The sequence below is a fragment of the Mytilus trossulus genome, chromosome 12, assembly GCF_036588685.1.
Source record: "Mytilus trossulus isolate FHL-02 chromosome 12, PNRI_Mtr1.1.1.hap1, whole genome shotgun sequence".
Lineage (NCBI taxonomy): Eukaryota > Metazoa > Mollusca > Bivalvia > Mytilida > Mytilidae > Mytilus > Mytilus trossulus.
The window spans coordinates 42,370,402-42,389,863 of record NC_086384.1 but is presented as its reverse complement, the minus strand read 5'-3'; the positions used below and the strand labels follow the sequence as shown (position 1 = coordinate 42,389,863).

The 19,462-nt window shown below is 31.2% G+C and overlaps 1 protein-coding gene across 1 annotated transcript; it reads left to right on the top strand.

Annotated features, from left to right (window-relative positions):
* The first annotated feature begins 240 nt into the window (after positions 1–240).
* LOC134692117 (ubiquitin-conjugating enzyme E2 J2-like) lies at positions 241–19,153 on the top strand. Its single transcript, XM_063552537.1, has 8 exons — positions 241–433; positions 2,086–2,208; positions 2,964–3,004; positions 5,498–5,600; positions 7,468–7,558; positions 10,189–10,236; positions 14,018–14,098; positions 15,568–19,153. The coding sequence occupies exons 2-8, from the start codon at positions 2,087–2,089 to the stop codon at positions 15,775–15,777; spliced, it is 696 nt and encodes a 231-aa protein (XP_063408607.1). The 5' UTR covers positions 241–433; position 2,086; the 3' UTR covers positions 15,778–19,153.
* The last annotated feature ends 309 nt before the right edge of the window (positions 19,154–19,462 follow it).

The window sequence follows — 19,462 nt, the reverse complement described above, 5'->3', positions numbered from 1 at the left end:
CCTTTATGCCGGCCTTTATTAAAGTGCTGACTTTTGTATTCATGCAAAATGAATTATGGTGTTAATATGATATTCTTTTTATTCAGATGATTTTGATTTATTGTAATGTAATTGTTTTCTCTAAGTCTTTTGACTGCTTATTGTTTATACGTAATTACAGGAATAATTTGAAGATAACATAAAATCTAACCTTTATTCTTTTGGTTAGAACGTAATCCTTCTTTTATCTAAAAATATTTTCGAGACACTTCGGAATTTTCCGTTCTAAATAGGGAAAGGGTCTTTTAGTAAAAAAATCCTGTAAAAATGACGTAAACAGAAACATTTCATTCATGATTTGTTCATTCAGAAAGTAAAAGTGAAAACAGTTACCATTATGTCTATCCAACATTGATATACTTTTACCATTTTTTATTATCACGTATTAATTCAGGTAAGCCTATCTGGCAGAAATCATATTGTCATGATTGTCAAATTATATTTGTACGCGACTGTCACTGTCACCGTCAGGGACACCTGTTTACATGATAAGGAAGTGGTTTGAAAATCATTTTCCCTCTGGCTTTGCTTGAAACCAAACCACTATATCACTAACCACACTTTTGCTTTGTAATTTTACAATTGTCAGTGAGCCAACATCCGAACAAGTTGATAATTTAGGTCAAATTGGTCTTGGATACTAAAACATAACCTGTATATAAAAGGTAATGTCTGTGCATACCTGCATGTGAGGATGCGTAGCCAAATTGGCCTGTATATGCTACGTGTACATGCAACCGATTTGATATTAATATATGAAATATATTATTAAACATGTTAAACTGTCATGATGTAATTTTACTATCAGGAATGAAACATGAAAGATACACGAAAATTATTTGTTATTTCCTGATTTTGTGAATTTCGGAACACTCCACAGTCAAACTGTTCTTCTGTGAATTCAATGAAAAGAATGGCAAATAATAGTTTTTAATTTGTACAATGTATATAACATGTTTATAAAAAAGAAGATGTGGTATGATTGCCAATGAGACAACTATTCACAAAAGACCAAAATGACACAAACATTAACAACTATAGGTCACCGTACGGTCTTCAACAATGAGCAAAGCCCATACCGCATAGTCAGCTATAAAAGGCCCCGATCAGACAATGTAAAACTTATCAAACGAGAAAACTGACGGCCTTTTACATGTTTAATGCCAATGAATGTAAATGTAAATAAGAAAAATATAAATTAAAAAATATAATGTAAATGCATGTAAATGACATGAAAGAATAGAATTATACCAAATTTGAATACATATGATATGTTAGACAACCTGATCAAAGAGAGGTTAACACTGCCAAAGGTCACCAATGTGCTTTTTAATACAGTACAGCAATAAAATCCTGCACTCCTGAGGCATGCTTCAGTAACCCCCTAAACAAAAAGTGTAAACTAGTTCAGTGATAATGGACATCAGACTAAGCTCTCAAATATACTAAAGAAACTAAAATTAAAAAATCATACAAGACTAACAAAGGCTAGAGGCTCCTATCATTTGGGACAGGCTGGGTTAAACATGTTTCTTGATATCTCCCCCTATATCTGTAGCCAATTAAATAAAACAGACACACAGCAAAAATATTTACCCATTAACCACAAGAAATGTTTTTGTCATATATATATATATATATATTCATAAGAATGTCTGAGTCAGTGACAACCCTACAACAGATGTATCCATCGGATCGCCATCATCGATGGTGATACATGGCTGTGTATATACGAGTCTAAATTGAAAACTACGTTATATATAAATAAGCTAAAAAAATAAATTTCACATGTGCAGATGTATATATATTCATTAAATAAAATAGTAAAATAAGTTAAAAAAGTTAACAGTCCTTAACGAGGTCGCCCATAACGACGCCATATCAGTTATCCTGAAGAGTCCCAATGGAAGGATGAAATCTATTGAATGGAACTGTTAACTTTTTAACTTATTTTACTTTTTTATTTAATGAATATATATATACATATAGCATTATCAATTTTATATATATGGATTTTGTAAAAATTATCATATCAATACTTTTTAGGATGAGCGGAAAACGTGTCAACAACACGGCAACAGCCAGACTAAAGCAGGATTTCATGCGTATAATGCGTGACCCAGTACCTTATGTCAAAGCTGCTCCACTACCATCTAATATATTGGAATGGTAATATTGATTATATATCACATTTAAAAAAAAACATTGAAAATTAAACAATGTCATATTAAATCATTAGCTGTAACAGATCAACATCGGATTGTTCATGTATCATATAAGAGTTCCTGATGTCTGCAGGTCTGTACTTTAATGGAAGATATTTAAACTATCTCAAGTTCACTTGGGTTGGCAGAAGATTTGTTCATCAGTAATATCAGTCATGTCAGTTAGGATTCAGTTTTCTTCTTTGTAAATTCAAATACATGTTATGATGTAGCACAATGGGATTTGGAAAATTGCTGTATCCCTAAATCATGTAAAATACTAGCACATCAAATTTATAATTGAATACTTTTATAACATGTATAAAAATCTATTCAGATAGAACATTGAAAGTAAACATGGTAAAATATAGAAATAGTTTTAAAGCCCTGGGGAAACTAGAACATAAATGAAATTGCATTGCTACATGTAACTTGTAAACTTAAACAACCCAATGAAAAACCTACTCAAACCATGAAAACTGATACATAAAGCATTTTTTGAATTTAAATTACTAATATAAAAAATACTCATTGTATAAATAATTATACCCAATAATTGTATTGCAATGTCCTTCTCTGTAAGATATTTAAGGGTTTAAGTTCATCTAATTATAGATTTAATCATGGGTAAAAATACTGTTGAAATCACCTTTGAACTATATATTCTAAATTACTAAATTTAACCTATTTGTTAAAACATAATTTGTTTTATCTTTGTAGGCACTACATAGTTACAGGACCAGAAAAATCTCCATATGAAGGTAATATCATATATACTGATACCCTACTGGTACTGTCTTGTCTTGTTGGTCTCCTGGTCAAGGCCGTAACTAGGCCTCTTATCTTAGTGAGGCAAAATAATTGAGCCGAGCGAAGTGAGGCGACAATTTTTTTTGAGGGTATGAAATGAATAGTGCAAAATCCTGCATTCTAGGCATTTTTAGAGAGTTTGATAATGTTTTGAATTTGGACACTTTTATATAAATTTTTCATATTTTAAGACTTTTACTAACATCAAATTTTTAACAACTTTATTTAAATTTATATGTAAGATAATCATCCAAAAATCAATTTGAGTCTGCTGCCAGAACATAAAACAAACATCGATTCAGTAGAGTTTTCCAATTTTTTCTATGGCCGGTTCAGTTAAATCGTTTCAGAATCATCAGGGTCTGCTGATATCCTTATCGTGATGAACATAGAGCATGGCAAGACCGCACAATCTCTCGCCTCTCATGCATGCTCTTTTCTAAGTTTATAGTCGTTTCAGGGCATTCTGTGTTTCTAAAGGTGGTACATTATCACCAACACAATGATCAATGTCTTCTTCCAATTCCTTCTCCATCAGCAATTCAGTAGCAGCATCGGTAGTAACAGTTTTGTTTGCAAAGGGGAATTAAGCTTTCCTGTAAGCACCATCATACAGTCGAATTTACAAAATATTAAACTCGCTTTTATGCTGACATAGAGTAGACAAACTAGGGATATAATGAGGTAAGATACATGTATATGATTCTATCTATAAAGTAAGTATATATGATATGGATACAGGGGAATTTGAATGGAGTTTTTGACGTTTACATGTAGGTCCGTAATTTCAAATTATTTCTGGAAATAGTCGGTGGTATTTTAGTTCCAGAATGTATAAATTTAGGGGTTAGGGGTTGGGGTGTCCGATTCCGAAACCCCGAATATAAGAAAACGAAATTCCGTAGTCCCGAATAAATAAAGACAAAATCCTGTGTTAAAGGTTCTACCATTCCTCAATAATATCAAATTGGAATATGGGATATTCTTTCAATTTTTAAGGTTAAAGAAACATTGATAAAAACTAATCAATGCATGTTTCATATTATTTATATTTTATTTATCTGTAAAGAGAAAGATTAAAGTTCGTGAAATGGAGAAATGAATACGCAGCCAGGACTGCCCCCTTGCGATACCCAGTTCTTGATTTGTCAAAAGTTGGTGAAACGGAGAAATGAATACGCAGACAGGACTGCCCCCTTGCAAAGCCATGTACTTGATTTGTCAGTCTACTTATCGTTTTTGGATTGTTCGAATGAAGAATTTATTTGCAATACTCAGACTCTGTTCACAAAAAAAATAGTTTATTCCTTCTTTACCTTCAGTGTCGCTTTTCCCTTTTCTGCAAGAGCCTGTTTTTAACCAGAGATCCATGATGATTATCGTTACTATAGGTTAATGTAATCGAGAAACATCACCCGTTGAGATGCTGAGTTATATCCAGGAAGAATGGTTAAAAAGGAATGATAACAAGTTATAGAAATTAAGGTTGAGACAGAACAACAAATGACTATTATATTTATATATATGTATAAAAAATAATAATCAGTGTCGAAATTTTAGTGAGGCAATTGCCTCACTTGCCTCAAGGGTAGTTACGGCCTTGCTGGTAACCTACATGTACTTTCCTAGAGTGCAGAAGGTTTTTGGTTAAATCCCCATCCAGGTCAAATAAAAATTAAGCATGCTGCATATATGAGATAGAGCAAATACTGTTCATCATGGTAGGGAGACATGTATTCCTTCAGACTGTTCAAAATTCAAAACAGGCTGTTGGTCTGAACAGTCTTGTACAAAGCCGGGTTCATATTACACCTGGTTCTCACTAAGGCGAGTCGAATAGGCCTGGATTAATGTAATTCTCTTAGTAAGAACCCAAATTACATAGTACTATAAAAGTAATATGTTCTCGCTCTGAATATTGAGTTAATTTGCCAATGAACTTTTAAACTAAAGTCAAACTATCTACTGATACTTTAATACCACAGCATCAAGAAATATCGGATTTTTATACTAGCCAGTTTAGACGAACACATCTATAGAGAGAAACCAATCAAAGTCATAGAAAATCATGTAATACATTAGGAATGGCTGCTAATATAGAGTGTATTTAATAAGTAGCAAAAAACTGTGACTGGATGATTCATTTTCTACATAGTTCAGTGTATCCTACTACCTGGAGTTTCAGCTACAAGAAAGTTTAGTTTATAGGCCCCTTCATGGTTAGTTTATAATTTTGAGTTTGAAAAGGGGTCTGAAAAATCAGGGAAAACATCATTAAAACAGAGCAGTTGCTTGGAAACATGCATAGGATTTCCTGTACTATCATACTATTTTCACCTCTTTAAAAAAAATCTGCTCCCTATTCAATATAGCAGAACTAATTATAACCGTGCAAAGGCTTTTAGATTTTAAATTAGATAAATTCATGACATTTTATTTTCTAGGTGGGATCTATCATGGGAAGTTGATATTTCCCAGAGAATTTCCTTTCAAGCCACCAAGTATTTATATGATTACTCCAAATGGAAGGTTTAAATGTAATACAAGGTAAGAATCAAAAAGACATTTTAACCAAGGAATAATGATTTTAAAGACAGGCAACAGTCTTCTAAACCAAATGGAAGGTTTAAATGTAATACAAGGTAAGAATAACAAAGACATTTCAACCAAGAAATAATGATTTTAAAGACAGGCAACAGTCTTCTAAACCAGAAAAAAAAATCGAAGAACAAAAAAATGAGCAACACACATGCCACCAAAAATGGGGTTATCTCATGTGCTCAGGAAGGGTAACAATCCTTATATTCTCCCTCACTACATTTGTCCGAATATAAAGTAATTAATATTCTATGTCCTACAAAGAACAAACGACATACAGTAGGTGTGCTACTCGCTATAACCTTTAAGTCAATATATTACAACAATGTATGTATCACATACAAACATAATAACAATAATATCATAATTCAAATTACAAATTCACATTAAATCAACCGTGAATACATGTGTCAACTTTAGGCTATAGCGAGAGTCGATGGTCAGAAAGGTGACCGCATAGGTTTTAAGTGCGGACAAATGATCACATGTCATGAATATTCATGAACTACTTACGTACGACAAACTAAATTTTATTGATCTGCTTTATATGCAAAAGACAGAATTACATATGATGATAACTTTTTAGAACTTTTTTGTCAGTTATATGAAATGTAGAAAGGGATTACTTCAAAAATTGAGGATTTATAACCTATGCAAAGTTAAAATAGTTACCATATTCTATAGCTCCAATAGACATGATAGACCAGAAAAGTTTACAAAAAATACTCATATTCAGTGCACGTGCATGCATTCCAAATCAGTCATACAAAATGATGAAACACAAAAAAAACCAACAAACATTGAATTATACAGGCTCCTGACTTAAAACAGGCACATATATATAGCATGTGGTGGGGTTAAACGTGTTAGTGGACCCACAAGTCTCCCCTAATTTTGGGACAGTGGTGTATGTGGTGGGGTTAAACATGTTAGTGGACCCACAAGTCTCCCCTAATTTTGGGACAGTGGTGCATGTGGTTGGGTTAAACATGTTAGTGGACCCACAATTAACATGACCAGTTCAATTATAAAGTAAGTTACAGTGCTCAACAATATTGCATGATATATTGTATTTCAGACTGAAAATGTCTTACTGGTTCTCTTTTTAAAATGCAGAAGGTACAAGTCAAAAGAAAAAATGACAATACCAAAGCAAAAAATGAAAATAAAAATACATGTAGTAGTAAAAGGACAAACAACATTACATAGATAAACTTTTTATTTCTCTATAAACTTCAGCAAATTGCGCAGAAAAAAGCAATGCATACAAACATCATAAACTTAGTCTTCTGTGCAGGAATTTATCATTTTTTTCATGTAAATTTCGTATAATCGTCAATTTTTTTTCAATCAGTCAGTGTTGTTGTGAAAATATGGCAGGTAATTAAAGTTCGTGTTTTGAAGCCGAAGTTTAACGATTGTCACCTGTTTGTCAACAATTGACGAAAAAATAAACAAAAAAGCATGGAAATTGAGCACGTGTTCAACATGTAAATTCAGATAATAGTTTATTTTAAGGACATCCATGCGTATTGTGGTCACCAGATTTTTATGAGATGGGTCACACTGAGGTCACCTTGCATACGGAAAATATATCGGAGAAATTGCTTGCTGGAAGGAAGCAATTCAAATAAAGTAAACTTCTTCTAAATATGAATAAATTAAAGAATTTTCTTCAGAAAAAAGTATATGTACATAAGTTTTACAATGAAAACTATCCATTGAGTTATAAAAAACATATGCATTATTTTTTTTTGATTTGAGGTTTCTTATGACTTTAAAGACACAATATTCATGATATTATTATTTATTTCAGATTATGTCTTTCAATAAGTGATTTTCATCCAGATACATGGAATCCAGCATGGTCTGTATCTACCATATTGACAGGATTGTTAAGTTTTATGGTAGGTTTTTAATTATATATATATAATCCTATATTGATTAAAAATATAAATAATTGGATTATTACACCAAACGTATACGATTTTAATACATATTCAGTAAGGGATTTTCCCAAAATAAATGTATGGGGGGAAGGAAGGCACTTTTTATTTGACCGCACCATGTTGACAGTTTAAATTGGATATTTAATTTAAATGTTTAAAAAATCTTTCTAAAATAATCACCACCCATCAAATTTTGATAAAAGTGCCTTCCACTCCCCCCCCCCCCCTAACTAGATTATAAATAGATTGTTTCACATTATGGATTCATCCAAAGAAGATTTGAGTAATTGGCCTATTAAGAATCTAAAGGGTTATGGGTTTCTATAGCTAAGAAACAAAGATGAATTATACATTTTTTATACGACCGCAAATTTTGAAAAAATTTTCGTCGTATATTGCTATCACGTTGGCGTCGTCGTCGTCGTCGTCGTCGTCGTCGTCGTCGTCTGTCGTCGTCGTCGTCGTCGTCGTCGTCCGAATACTTTTAGTTTTCGCACTCTAACTTTAGTAAAAGTGAATAGAAATCTATGAAATTTTAACACAAGGTTTATGACCATAAAAGGAAGGCTGGTATTGGTTTTGGGAGTTTTGGTCCCAACATTTTAGGAATTAGGGGCCAAAAAGGGCCCAAATAAGCATTTTCTTGGTTTTCGCACTATAACTTTAGTTTAAGTTAATAGAAATCTATGAAATTTTGACACAAGGTTTATGACCACAAAAGGAAGGTTGGTATTGATTTTGGGAGTTTCGGTCCCAACAGTTTAGGAATTAGGGGCCAAAAAGGGACCAAAATAAGCATTTTTCTTGGTTTTCGCACCATAGCGTTAGTATAAGTAAATAGAAATCTATGAAATTTAAACACAAGGTTTATGACTATAAAAGGAAGGTTGGTATTGATTTTGGGAGTTTTGGTCCCAACAGTTAAGGAAAAAGGGGCCCAAAGGGTCCAAAATTAAACTTTGTTTGATTTCATCAAAATTGAATAATTGGGGTTATTTAATATGCCGAATTTAACTGTGTATGTAGATTCTTAATTTTTGGTCCAGTTTTTAAATTGGTCTACATTAAGGTCCAAAGGGTCCAAAATTAAACTTAGTTTGATTTTAACAAAAATTGAAATCTTGGGGTTCTTTGATATGCTGAATCTAAAAATGTACTTAGATTTTTGATTATTGGCCCAGTTTTCAAGTTGGCCCAAATCGAGGTCCAAAATTAAACATTGTTTGATTTCATCAAAAATTGAATAATTGGGGTTCTTTGATATGCCAAATCTAACTGTGTATGTAGATTCTTAATTTTTGGTCCAGTTTTAAAATTGGTCTAAATTAAAGTGCAAAGGGTCCAAAATTAAACTAAGTTTGATTTTAACAAAAATTAAATTCTTGGGCCTCTTTGATATGCTGAATCTAAACATGTACTTAGATTTTTGATTATGGGCTCAGTTTTCAAGTTGGTCCAAATCAGGATCTAAAATTATTATATTAAGTATTGTGCAATAGCAAGTCTTTTCAATTGCACAGTATTGTGCAATGGCAAGAAATATCTAATTTCACAATATTGTGAAATAGCAAATTTTTTTTTAATTAAGAGTTATCTTTCTTTGTCCAGTATAGTAAGCAAGAAATATCTGCAAGATTTTTTTTTAATTGGAGTTATCTTTCTTTGTCCAGAATCAACTTAAATCTTTGTTATATACAATATACAATGTATATTCACTTTTTACTACCAACTGATAAATTTAAATAATCTTTACCATTCAGTGATAACAAGCAGTTTTTTTACATCTTAATATTTTATGATGTATTTAAATGAGTAGTAATTGTTGCAAACTCCATTAGAATATATTAATTGAAATTAGTTTTGGAATATAAAGGGAATGGGGGATGTGATTAAAAAATTGGGTTCAATTTTTCTCATTTGAAATTTCATAAATAAAAAGAAAATTTCTTCAAACATTTTTTTGAGAGGATTAATATTCAACAGCATAGTGAATTGCTCTAAGAGAAAACAAAAATTTTAAGTTCATTTGAATACATTCATTCTGTGTCAGAAACCTATGCTGTGTCAACTATTTAATCACAATCCAAATTTAGAGCGGAATCCAGCTTGAATGTTGTGTCCATACTTGCCCCAACCGTTCAGGGTTCAACCTCTGCGGTCGTATAAAGCTACGCCCTGCGGAGCATCTGGTTGTCTTTTGTATAATGCATGTATAAAGATAGTTTTGAGATGAGGAATATTAATTGCTATTCCATAAAATGGATTAGGGAATAGAGGAAGGACTAACAGTATCTCCCCACAATGCACAAATATTCTTTGAATGATTTTGTATACATCGAACGAATGCATACATAAACAACCAATAGCCCTTACTATTCGGTGCATACTTCATTGTAAAAACTGAAATTAAGAATTAAGAATTTTTTAGTTTAGATAAGTGCGGGATATTTTGTTGAAATTTCATGCTCATGGAAAATATTCAAAAAAATCTAAAAAAATCTTGAGGAGTCAAAAGTTCACAAGATCAAAGATATGATTGTGCATAAATTAATTTGAAATTAAATTAATGATGTATTTATGTCTTACAGTTGGAAAAGAGTGCTACATTAGGAAGTATAGAGACATCTGATTATACTGTAAGTACATTGAAATAATCGGAAATATAACATATGGTTTAGCATTCTCCTGTTTTCATTGGATATTACAATCACATGTTTCAAAGGTTGTTTTATGTACCTGAAGCCTTGTTTCTATTTTTCATATTTGACTTTCTACTGTCTTGTTTAATTGTGAAGAATAAAATGAATTTTAGTTTTAGAAATATCTGCACTTACCACTATAAAGTTTAATGGAAGGGTATTTGTTACTTTATACAGTAATTTTAATGTCAATGATGGGAACATTATTTTTTAAAGTTTGTTAAATATGACCAAACTAACAAAATCAGACAAAGAAACAATTGTTTCATCTTCACTAGCCAAGGGTTACGTTCCAGTCCCTTTCTTTCCACCCTTGGCATATTAAGCCAACATTTGTGATTACATTGTTGCACCATCTACTGATAGTGTTTACAAATTTTATAAAGCAGTAACTGAAAAAATTATGACATTCCAACTTTTTGTACGGGAAACATACCCAGGAACTAGTTGATTATAAACTTTAAAATTGTCGTCGTATATTGCTGTCATGTTGGCGTCGTCGTCTGCGTCGTCGTCATCCCAATACTTTTAGTTTTCGCACTCTAACTTTTGTAAAAGTGAATAGAAATCTATGAAATTTTAACACAAGGTCTATAACCACAAAAGGAAGGTTGGGATTGATTAGGGGAGTTTTGGTTCTAACAGTTTAGGAATTAGGGGCCAAAAAAGGGTCCAAATAAGCATTTTTCTTGGTTTTCACACCATAACTTTAGTATAAGTAAATAGAAATCTATGAAATTTAAACACAAGGTTTTTATGACCATAAAAGGAAGGTTGGTATTGATTTTAGGAGTTTTGGTCCTAACAGTTTAGGAAAAAGGGGCCCAAAGGGTCCAAATTAAACTTTGTTTGATTTCATCAACAATTGAATTATTGGGGTTCTTTGATATGCCGAATCTAACCGTGTATGTAGATTCTTAATTTTTGGTCCCGTTTTCAAATTGGTCTACATTAAGGTCCAAAGGGTCCAAAATGAAACTGAGTTTGATTTTGACAAAAATTGAATTCTTGGGGTTCTTTGAAATGCTGAATCTGAAAATGTACTTAGATTTTTGATTATGGGCCCAGTTTTCAAGTTGGTCCAAATCAGGATCTAAAATTATTATATTAAGTATTGTGCAATAGGAAGAAATTTTCCATTACACAGTATTGGGCAATAGCAAGAAATCTTCAATTGTTCAATAGCAAGTCTTTTCAATTGCACAGTATTGGGCAATAGCCAGAAATATCTAATTGCACAATATTGTGCAATTTCATTTTTTTTTTAATTAGAGTTATCTTTCTTTGTCCAGAATAGTAAGCAAGAAATATTTAATTGCACAATATTGTGCAATAGCAAGAAATTTTTTAATTGGAGTTATCTTTCTTTGTCCAGAATCAACTTAAATCTTTGTTATATACAATATACAATGTATATTCACTTTTTACTACCAACTGATAAATTAAAACAATCTTTACCATTCAGTGATAACAAGCACTTTTTTTACCCTCTTGGGGTACCATTTTGGGGGATCTCCCTGTGAACGTAGTCCAGGCGGTAAGACATTGACATATTAACCCTTTCCTCCATAATGACGCTTTTTGACGCCACCCCCTTTACTCCATAATGACGCCTTTTGGCGCCTGTGTAGTACCTCAGTTGAAACGCTTTGACTACAAAATGTCTACATCAGACTTAAAAAAGTTTGTATCCAATATGAAAAGGATAATCATGAGAATATCTGACTTGAATTTCATTGATGAAATATTTGTTTTTCACAATGCATTATGACTTTGAACCTGATGATTTTTTTTTATTGAAAAAAATCCTATGCAAATCAAGTATGTGAGGAAAAAAAATCCATGGAGGAAAGGGTTAATATTTTATGATGTATTTAAATGAGCAGTTATTGTTGCAAACTCTATAAGAAATTTGAATTGAGATCAGTTTTGGAATAAGGGAAAGGGGGATGTGAAAAATTGGGTCAGGGTTGAGGGGGGGGGGGGGGGGTGTTCAATATTTCTCATTTGAAATTTCATAAATAAAAAGAAAATTTTTCTTCAAACATTTTTTCGAGAGGATTAATATTCAACAGCATAGTGATTTGCTCAAAGAGAAAACAAAAATTTCAAGTTCATTAGAACACATTCATTCTGAGTCAGAAACCTATGCTGTGTCAACTATTTAATCAAAATCCAAATTTAGAGCTGGATTCAGCTTGAATGTTGTGTCCATACTTGCCCCAACTGTTCAGGGTTCAACCTCTGCGGTCGTATAAAGCTGCACCCTGTGGAGCATCTGGTTATATCTGGGGTTAAAAACTTATTGCACAATCAGCACATGTCAATAGTTTGTTTAAATTTTCTACATGTGATCATCTCAAAGGTGTTTTTTGGATGCAGCCAATTTTCTACATGTGATCATCTCAAAGGTGTTTTTTGGATGCAGCCAGTTAGAACTGTGACCAAAAAAATCATTATCTCTCGTTGAAATTCTGCCACGGGTGTAGATCATGGGACTGGATCATAACCATTGGCTAGCAAAAATGCAACTGTTTATAGTGTTTTCTTTATAATTTTTTGTTGTTTGAAAGTATTTCTTGGTGTTGGTGAACAAAACACAACGTTGACTGCTTATCCCTATTTTTTACATTTTTACTTTTTATTAGTATTATGTTTGTTTGTTTTGTTTACACAGCATTGTCAATCTAATGGAATTTTATGCGACTCATACTAGTGAAAGATTGAGCTTGCTATAAAACGAGGTTTAATCCCTGTACCAAGTCAAGAATATGAAAGTTGGGATCTATTCGTTTAATGTGTTTGAGCTTTTGATTTTGCTATTTGATAAGCATGATAAGGTATTCTTGTTTAGAATTTTCTGTTTTTATGCCCCACCTACGATAGTAGAGGGGCATTATGTTTTCTGGTCTGTGCGTCCGTTCGTCTGTCTGTTTGTTCTTCCGTCCATCTGTCTGTCCGTCTGTTCGTTTGTCTGTCTGTCCCGCTTCAGGTTAAATAGATATAGGAAGATGTGGTGTGAGTGCCAATGAGACAACTCTCCATCCAAATAACAATTTAAAAATTAAACCATTATAGGTTAAAGTACGGCCTTCAACACGGAGCCTTGGCTCACACCGAACAACAAGCTATAAAGGGCCCCAAAATTTAATACTAGTGTAAAACCATTCAAACGGGAAAACCAACGGTCTAATCTATATAAACAAAACGAGAAACGAGAAACACGTATATATTACATAAACAAACGACAACTACTGTACATCAGATTCCTGACTTAGGACAGGTGCAAACATTTGCAGCAGGATAAAGTTTTTGGTCAAGGTAGTTTTTGATGAAGTTGAAGTCCAATCAACTTGAAACTTAGTACACATGTTCCATATGATATGATCTTTCTAATTTTAAAGCCAAATTAAACTTTTGACCCCAATTTCACGGTCCACTGAACATAGAAAATGAAAGTGCATGTTTCAGGTTAAAGTTTTTGGTCGAGGTAGTTTTTGATGAAGTTGAAGTCCAATCAACTTGAAACTTAGTACACATGTTCCCTATGATATTATATTTTTAATTTTAATGCCTAATTATATTTTTTTTATCCAATTTCACGGTCCATTGAACATCGAAAATTATAGTGCAAGTGGGGCATCCGTGTACTTTGGACACATTCTTGTTGTTATTTGACTTTTTGTATATTCAATTCACTATTCATGTTTTATTTTAGAAAAGACAATTGGCTGCACAGAGTGGACAGTTTAATTTAAAAGATAAAACATTTTGTGAATTATTCCCAGAAGAGGCTGAGGTAAGGTTAAGAAAGAGAACATGGTTTTTTTTTAGTGTACAATTTATATAATTGAACAGCTATTTTAAGAAATTCATTCATACTGAACAAAGATACGACATGAAATATTTCAAACACTATATCATTTAAAAAAATATCCATCAAAATTAAACATGCCAGAGGTGTACTTTAAACCAACTTATTTTCGCAGATATCTTATTTCGCATTTCGCATTTTCTATCCTAATTCGTGGCAATTTAAGTTTGCTATTTTCAAATTTAATTGAATCGGATGTAGTAAGACAAAGAAGGATCCAGGTTTCTAAATTTTTGCAAAGACTTGTATTCACATGATTTTTCTTCACATGAAAGCCGCAAAAATTATTTGGTTTACAGTATTCAAAACTCAACAAAATTTTGTAACATTTACATAGTTAGCATCTAACTTGATCATTACATACAATATAAATATACAATAATATTGTTGTTTCCCAAAGAATGTCAACAAATAATAAGTTTCTGTCGATTACTGAAAATGAAAAGGGATTATAATTTTTGTGTCCATTTATTATTGCCATATTGAAACAAATATGTGAAATTTGATAATTTAGAACTCCGGAAATGCTGATTAAGGTGGCTCAGGACAATTCGACTGCGCATAATTTCATGCATAAATTACAAAAGTATTTTTTGTAAATTTGATATATTTTTTAAAAATATTTTGATTGATTAGAAATGTTAAATCATTGTAGTTATGTGACTAATAGGATATTTTCGTTATTATCCGTATTTGTTAAAGGGTCAAAATGACATTTCACCCAGTTTCACCATTTTCCCACAAAATTTGGGTTTTAAGGCAAAACATTTTTTTTCCTAATCGGTGACCTGTGTTTTTTATTGGCTCATTCTTTGAAGCTATATGCCAGCTTTTCATATTACAATTTTGGACCAATTGTCATAGAACGTTTTTATGATATTTTGATAAAAATATGTCAACACCTCTGCTTTCCTTATCATTTCATTGAAAAATGGTCCCTTTAACATACCTGTTTAAAAGTAAAATTTTGAGCTTATTTGGTCCGCGACCCCTTTTTTTTCCGACCAGTTTGATTCATTTTCTTTAAAGAATAAAATAACTTAAAATACAGCACTTCTGATAGAAACTTTGAATAGCCCCTGAGCCACCTTAAAACACTTCTATAAAAGCTTCTTTGCAATTCTAGTGTGGATTGGGTTTACAAAAAAAAGAGAACAATTGAAAATATATAGACGATAAAAAAACAATTGAAAATATATAGACGATAAAAAAAACAATTGAAAATATATAGACGATAAAAAGATGGATGAACTTTAAAAAAAAATGGGCTATTTTGTTAAGAAGAGAATAATAGTCATTATGGTCAACAAAAATAACGCATAAAGAAAAAATAACCTTGAAAAGAAGATACCCCAATCCAGACCCTTGTCTGATGGTCAGTCTTTACATTTCAGAAAATAAGAGAAGAACAAGCTAGAAGAGAAAGAGAACTAGCAGAATCAACAAGGAACGGCAATACACAATCTCAGTTACTGAACGGACAGAATACCAACGGAAATAATCAAGGAATTATCGGCAGTGCTTTGGCTAATATATTTGTTGTTATCGGACTTGCTGCTTTCGCTTATACTGTCAAATATGTTTTACGGAACATTGTCGAATAGGTTACAGAACATAGATATTTTATCATATTAATATATATATAGCTGTATTAAATTCTTGACTTGGTATCTGTATATCATGATATAATTTCTTGCCATTTTATGTGGCAAAGAAGAAGAATATGGATACATTTTATGTGAGGTTTTGCAACTTTCACTTTGATGTATTGAATAAAGTTGCTATGAAATCAAAGCTATAAATAGTAAATATGACGGGTATGCATCAGCATGGTAAAATAAGTAGATTTTGATGAATAAACATTAAAGATGATGTAGGTTTCATGAATTAGATAATAATTATAAGTAAAAAATTAAGAAATAAAAAAAATAAAAAAATAAAAATAAGTCTTCTTTAGTGACTAAATTCTGAATCCGATTCTCAGTTATTCAGATTTGATCTTTTATTTCTGATATGCAAAAAAACTAAGGAAAACATTTCAAAAAGTAAAATTGGAAATAAGGATTGGATATGAATACTTTTTTTCATTTGAACCCAATTAAATGCAGTGTTTATATTATATATGTGTTTGTGTAATCATGACTCAAACTTGTCAAAAATTGATTTCCAAATCATTTTGATCAAATAGTTTGATCAAATAGTTTGTTAATGATCTATCAAATTTGAAAAAAAGTACTTTTAAACAAATGATTACTGTTCTTAAAAAAAAAAATTATGTAAAAAACAACCAAAAGGTATTAATAGATCATGTATTAAGGATGTCTGCTGCTCTAATTTAAAATAACAAGGATTTCATGTGGTTGCTTAAAATGAAAACAACTTTGATATTTAAACAAAATGAAGTAATAAAATCATTAGTCTCGTGTGTAGTTTTCAAAATACAAGACATTTAGAAAATGGCGGGAAAAGGGTTTTCTTCAGACTTTACTATTTGTTAACATTGGAATTGTTTTTTACCCTTTAAACCAAGAAAAAATAACAAGGATTTCATGCCGCCGGATCACTAAATCTTAAATGATCTATTTAACAGATTTATGAAGACAAAAGTGGGGTGTCGTGTAAATTTTTTTTAATATATTTGGATGGATAAAACCTGAGAAAATCGAAAATATGACAAGAATTCAAAAACATGACCAGCAGACATCCTTAATGTTCGTATAGTGTTAAAAATAATGAACTTTGTAAAATTGAAGTAATTTGAACTTATTTATTTTTTTTATGTTGTAAAATTTGTCTTTAAAAGACAGTTACAAGTAAAAAAAAATTTGTAAATGCAATAATGAAACGAGAATGAACAAAAATTCAAATCTGTTTTTTTCACCTCTAAGTTGTATGTACAAATACTTATGATGGAATATTTATCGATTAAAATGCTACCAGTTATACAGCTTAAACATGTTAAAAAGTTTCAGTTAATCAATTATGATATTTTTTGTTTGAATGATCTGTTTGAGTATTCATTTTCATAACAACAGTAAAAATTTGTTTTGTTTTAAGTTTTATGTTTTTTTTTTTGTTATTGTAAATATGTTTTAATATATATATACATATATAGGGAATAATTGTGATGAATTGCTGTTATCTATATTACAAAAGATTCTATAATTTTTCTTAGAGAATCCACCCATTTTTTGGTGAAAATGTTTGCAAAATGATAGAAAATAGTCATAAATACCAAAAATAAAAAATTCCTCTGAAAAAGTTAGACTTAGGAATGAGAATCAAAGAAATGTTTTGTAAGGGTCTGTAAAAATAATCTTTTAGTCATTTTGTTTATTTAACCTTTGACTTCTTGTTTATTGAAACTACAAATAAATTTGCTATAAGGTAGAAGATTTTGATGCTGTAGATGGGTGATTGCTTTTCACAGGTTAAACAAATTATAAGCAACTTGATGCAAGAGTTAAGTTTACAATTATTTCTGTTTTGGTAGGTTTTTATTTGAGACAGTATTCATCATAGAACAGCCAATAAATGGGTTTTTGTAACCTGAGTTGAGGGGGGATAGGACCTTTATTGGGACTCTGGGATCAGATGTTTCTAAGGATTTTTGGGATTGACCCTTTCAGGATCCAGGAATTATTTTTGGATTTCAGGATGTCAGGATTAAACTAATTTAAGTTGGGGACCTTGGGATTTCGTGTTTTCAAGCCTGGGATTTCCGAATCAGGACCCCTCATATCCCCCCTCTGAGTTGACGCAAAATTTGATCAAATGGGACATTCCCATTCCAATTCAAGTGCTCAATTTCTCTTAGATCACAATTGCTCATAATGGAGTCAGTGGTGATATACTAAACTGAAAGAGAGACATGGTTGGTAAAATACACTGACAAACATGACAAATGCATTCTTGTAAAACATGGTTTTATTTTTAAAATTAAAAATATTATTTTCTATTGTTATAAAATATATGAGTTTATTTATTTTACTAGTAATTTTGAATAGGAAATAACACTAGTTTTTGAGTAAAAATGAAATTGACTATGTGATTGGTACTTTGATATATGTTACAGATGATCCTGACAAATATTTTGATCAGGCAAACTGGTTCAATGATTTTGTAGCTCACAAGAAGGCTTAAGGGGGCTCGCGGGTCTAAATCAACTTTTTTTTCTAATATAGGATTTTCCTATGTTTTTCCATGATTAAACCTTATCTTATATCTAATGGAAATATAAAATAAAAATATGGGGTCACCGTTCATTTAAGCTCACAATTTGACTCCGAAAAAAGCATACATTCTTGTTAATGTCCTTTTTTTCTGTTGAACTAATAGGAGAAATATTGGTAATATCGAAATAAAAAAAGAACTAAATTACAGAAATCGTTAAAATTTTACAATTATTTAGTTTATGTACAGTTTGTTTGAAAACAGTAATAAAAAATATAGGTCACCGATGAGTTAAAAAAGATATTTCAATTTTAACGTACAAAAATGACATTTTTGCACCAAAGGGAGATAATTTGGAGCTTTTTCAATGATATGAACATTTTAAAAGTCATCTGTGGACAAACCAAATCGATTTTTCTTGGTGATTTTTGTGCCATATTATGAAGCAATAGCTAATTGTGTAATAAATAAAATTTGTAATGAAAAAACAAATATTTAATTTTTTTCCGATTTTTTATACCCGCGAGCCTCCTTAATTTGTAACGGTTTGAAATGGATTATGACATACTAATACTTTTAAAATTATAATGATGTCAGTCATAAATGAGAAAAAAATCAGATTTATCATTTAAGACTTATGTATTCTTCATCAACTATTGTTTTTTTTATAGGAGAATGACAATTTGAAATATGTTTACCTGCATAAAGGTTTGAGAGACATGTACATTACTTGTTTATTGTTAAAGGCTTAAATGGTGTAAACAATTGTACTACCATTGAAATATAAATAAATCATGAAAACATTCAGTATTGTGTTAGTTTAAACATATTTATTTAAAGTGGATTGGGAAACAAGTTATAGCAAGTAATATCATTCCCTCTCTATTTTCTAGGTGTGAGTGCTTCCTTGTGGTGTCATTAGCCTGCTCTTTTTTTACAAGGGTGTCTTTAATGTGCAATATTTCGAAAAGAACAGTGTTGTTTGAATACACTTCTATATATATATATACCAACTCTAATAAACTTTCTTGTTAAATTTTTTCACTGCCAGAATGTCTAGTAGTTACCTTAATTTACTAATTGTATCTACTGCCAATATGTTAAGTGGTCGTTTTC

Coding starts and splice junctions, on each gene's coding strand:
- LOC134692117 (XM_063552537.1), top strand. CDS start 2,087: ATGAGCGGAAAACGTGTCAACAACACGGCAACAGCCAGACTAAAGCAG. Junction 7,559..10,188: donor CAGGATTGTTAAGTTTTATG/GTAGGTTTTTAA, acceptor TATGTCTTACAG/TTGGAAAAGAGTGCTACATT. Junction 10,237..14,017: donor TAGAGACATCTGATTATACT/GTAAGTACATTG, acceptor GTTTTATTTTAG/AAAAGACAATTGGCTGCACA.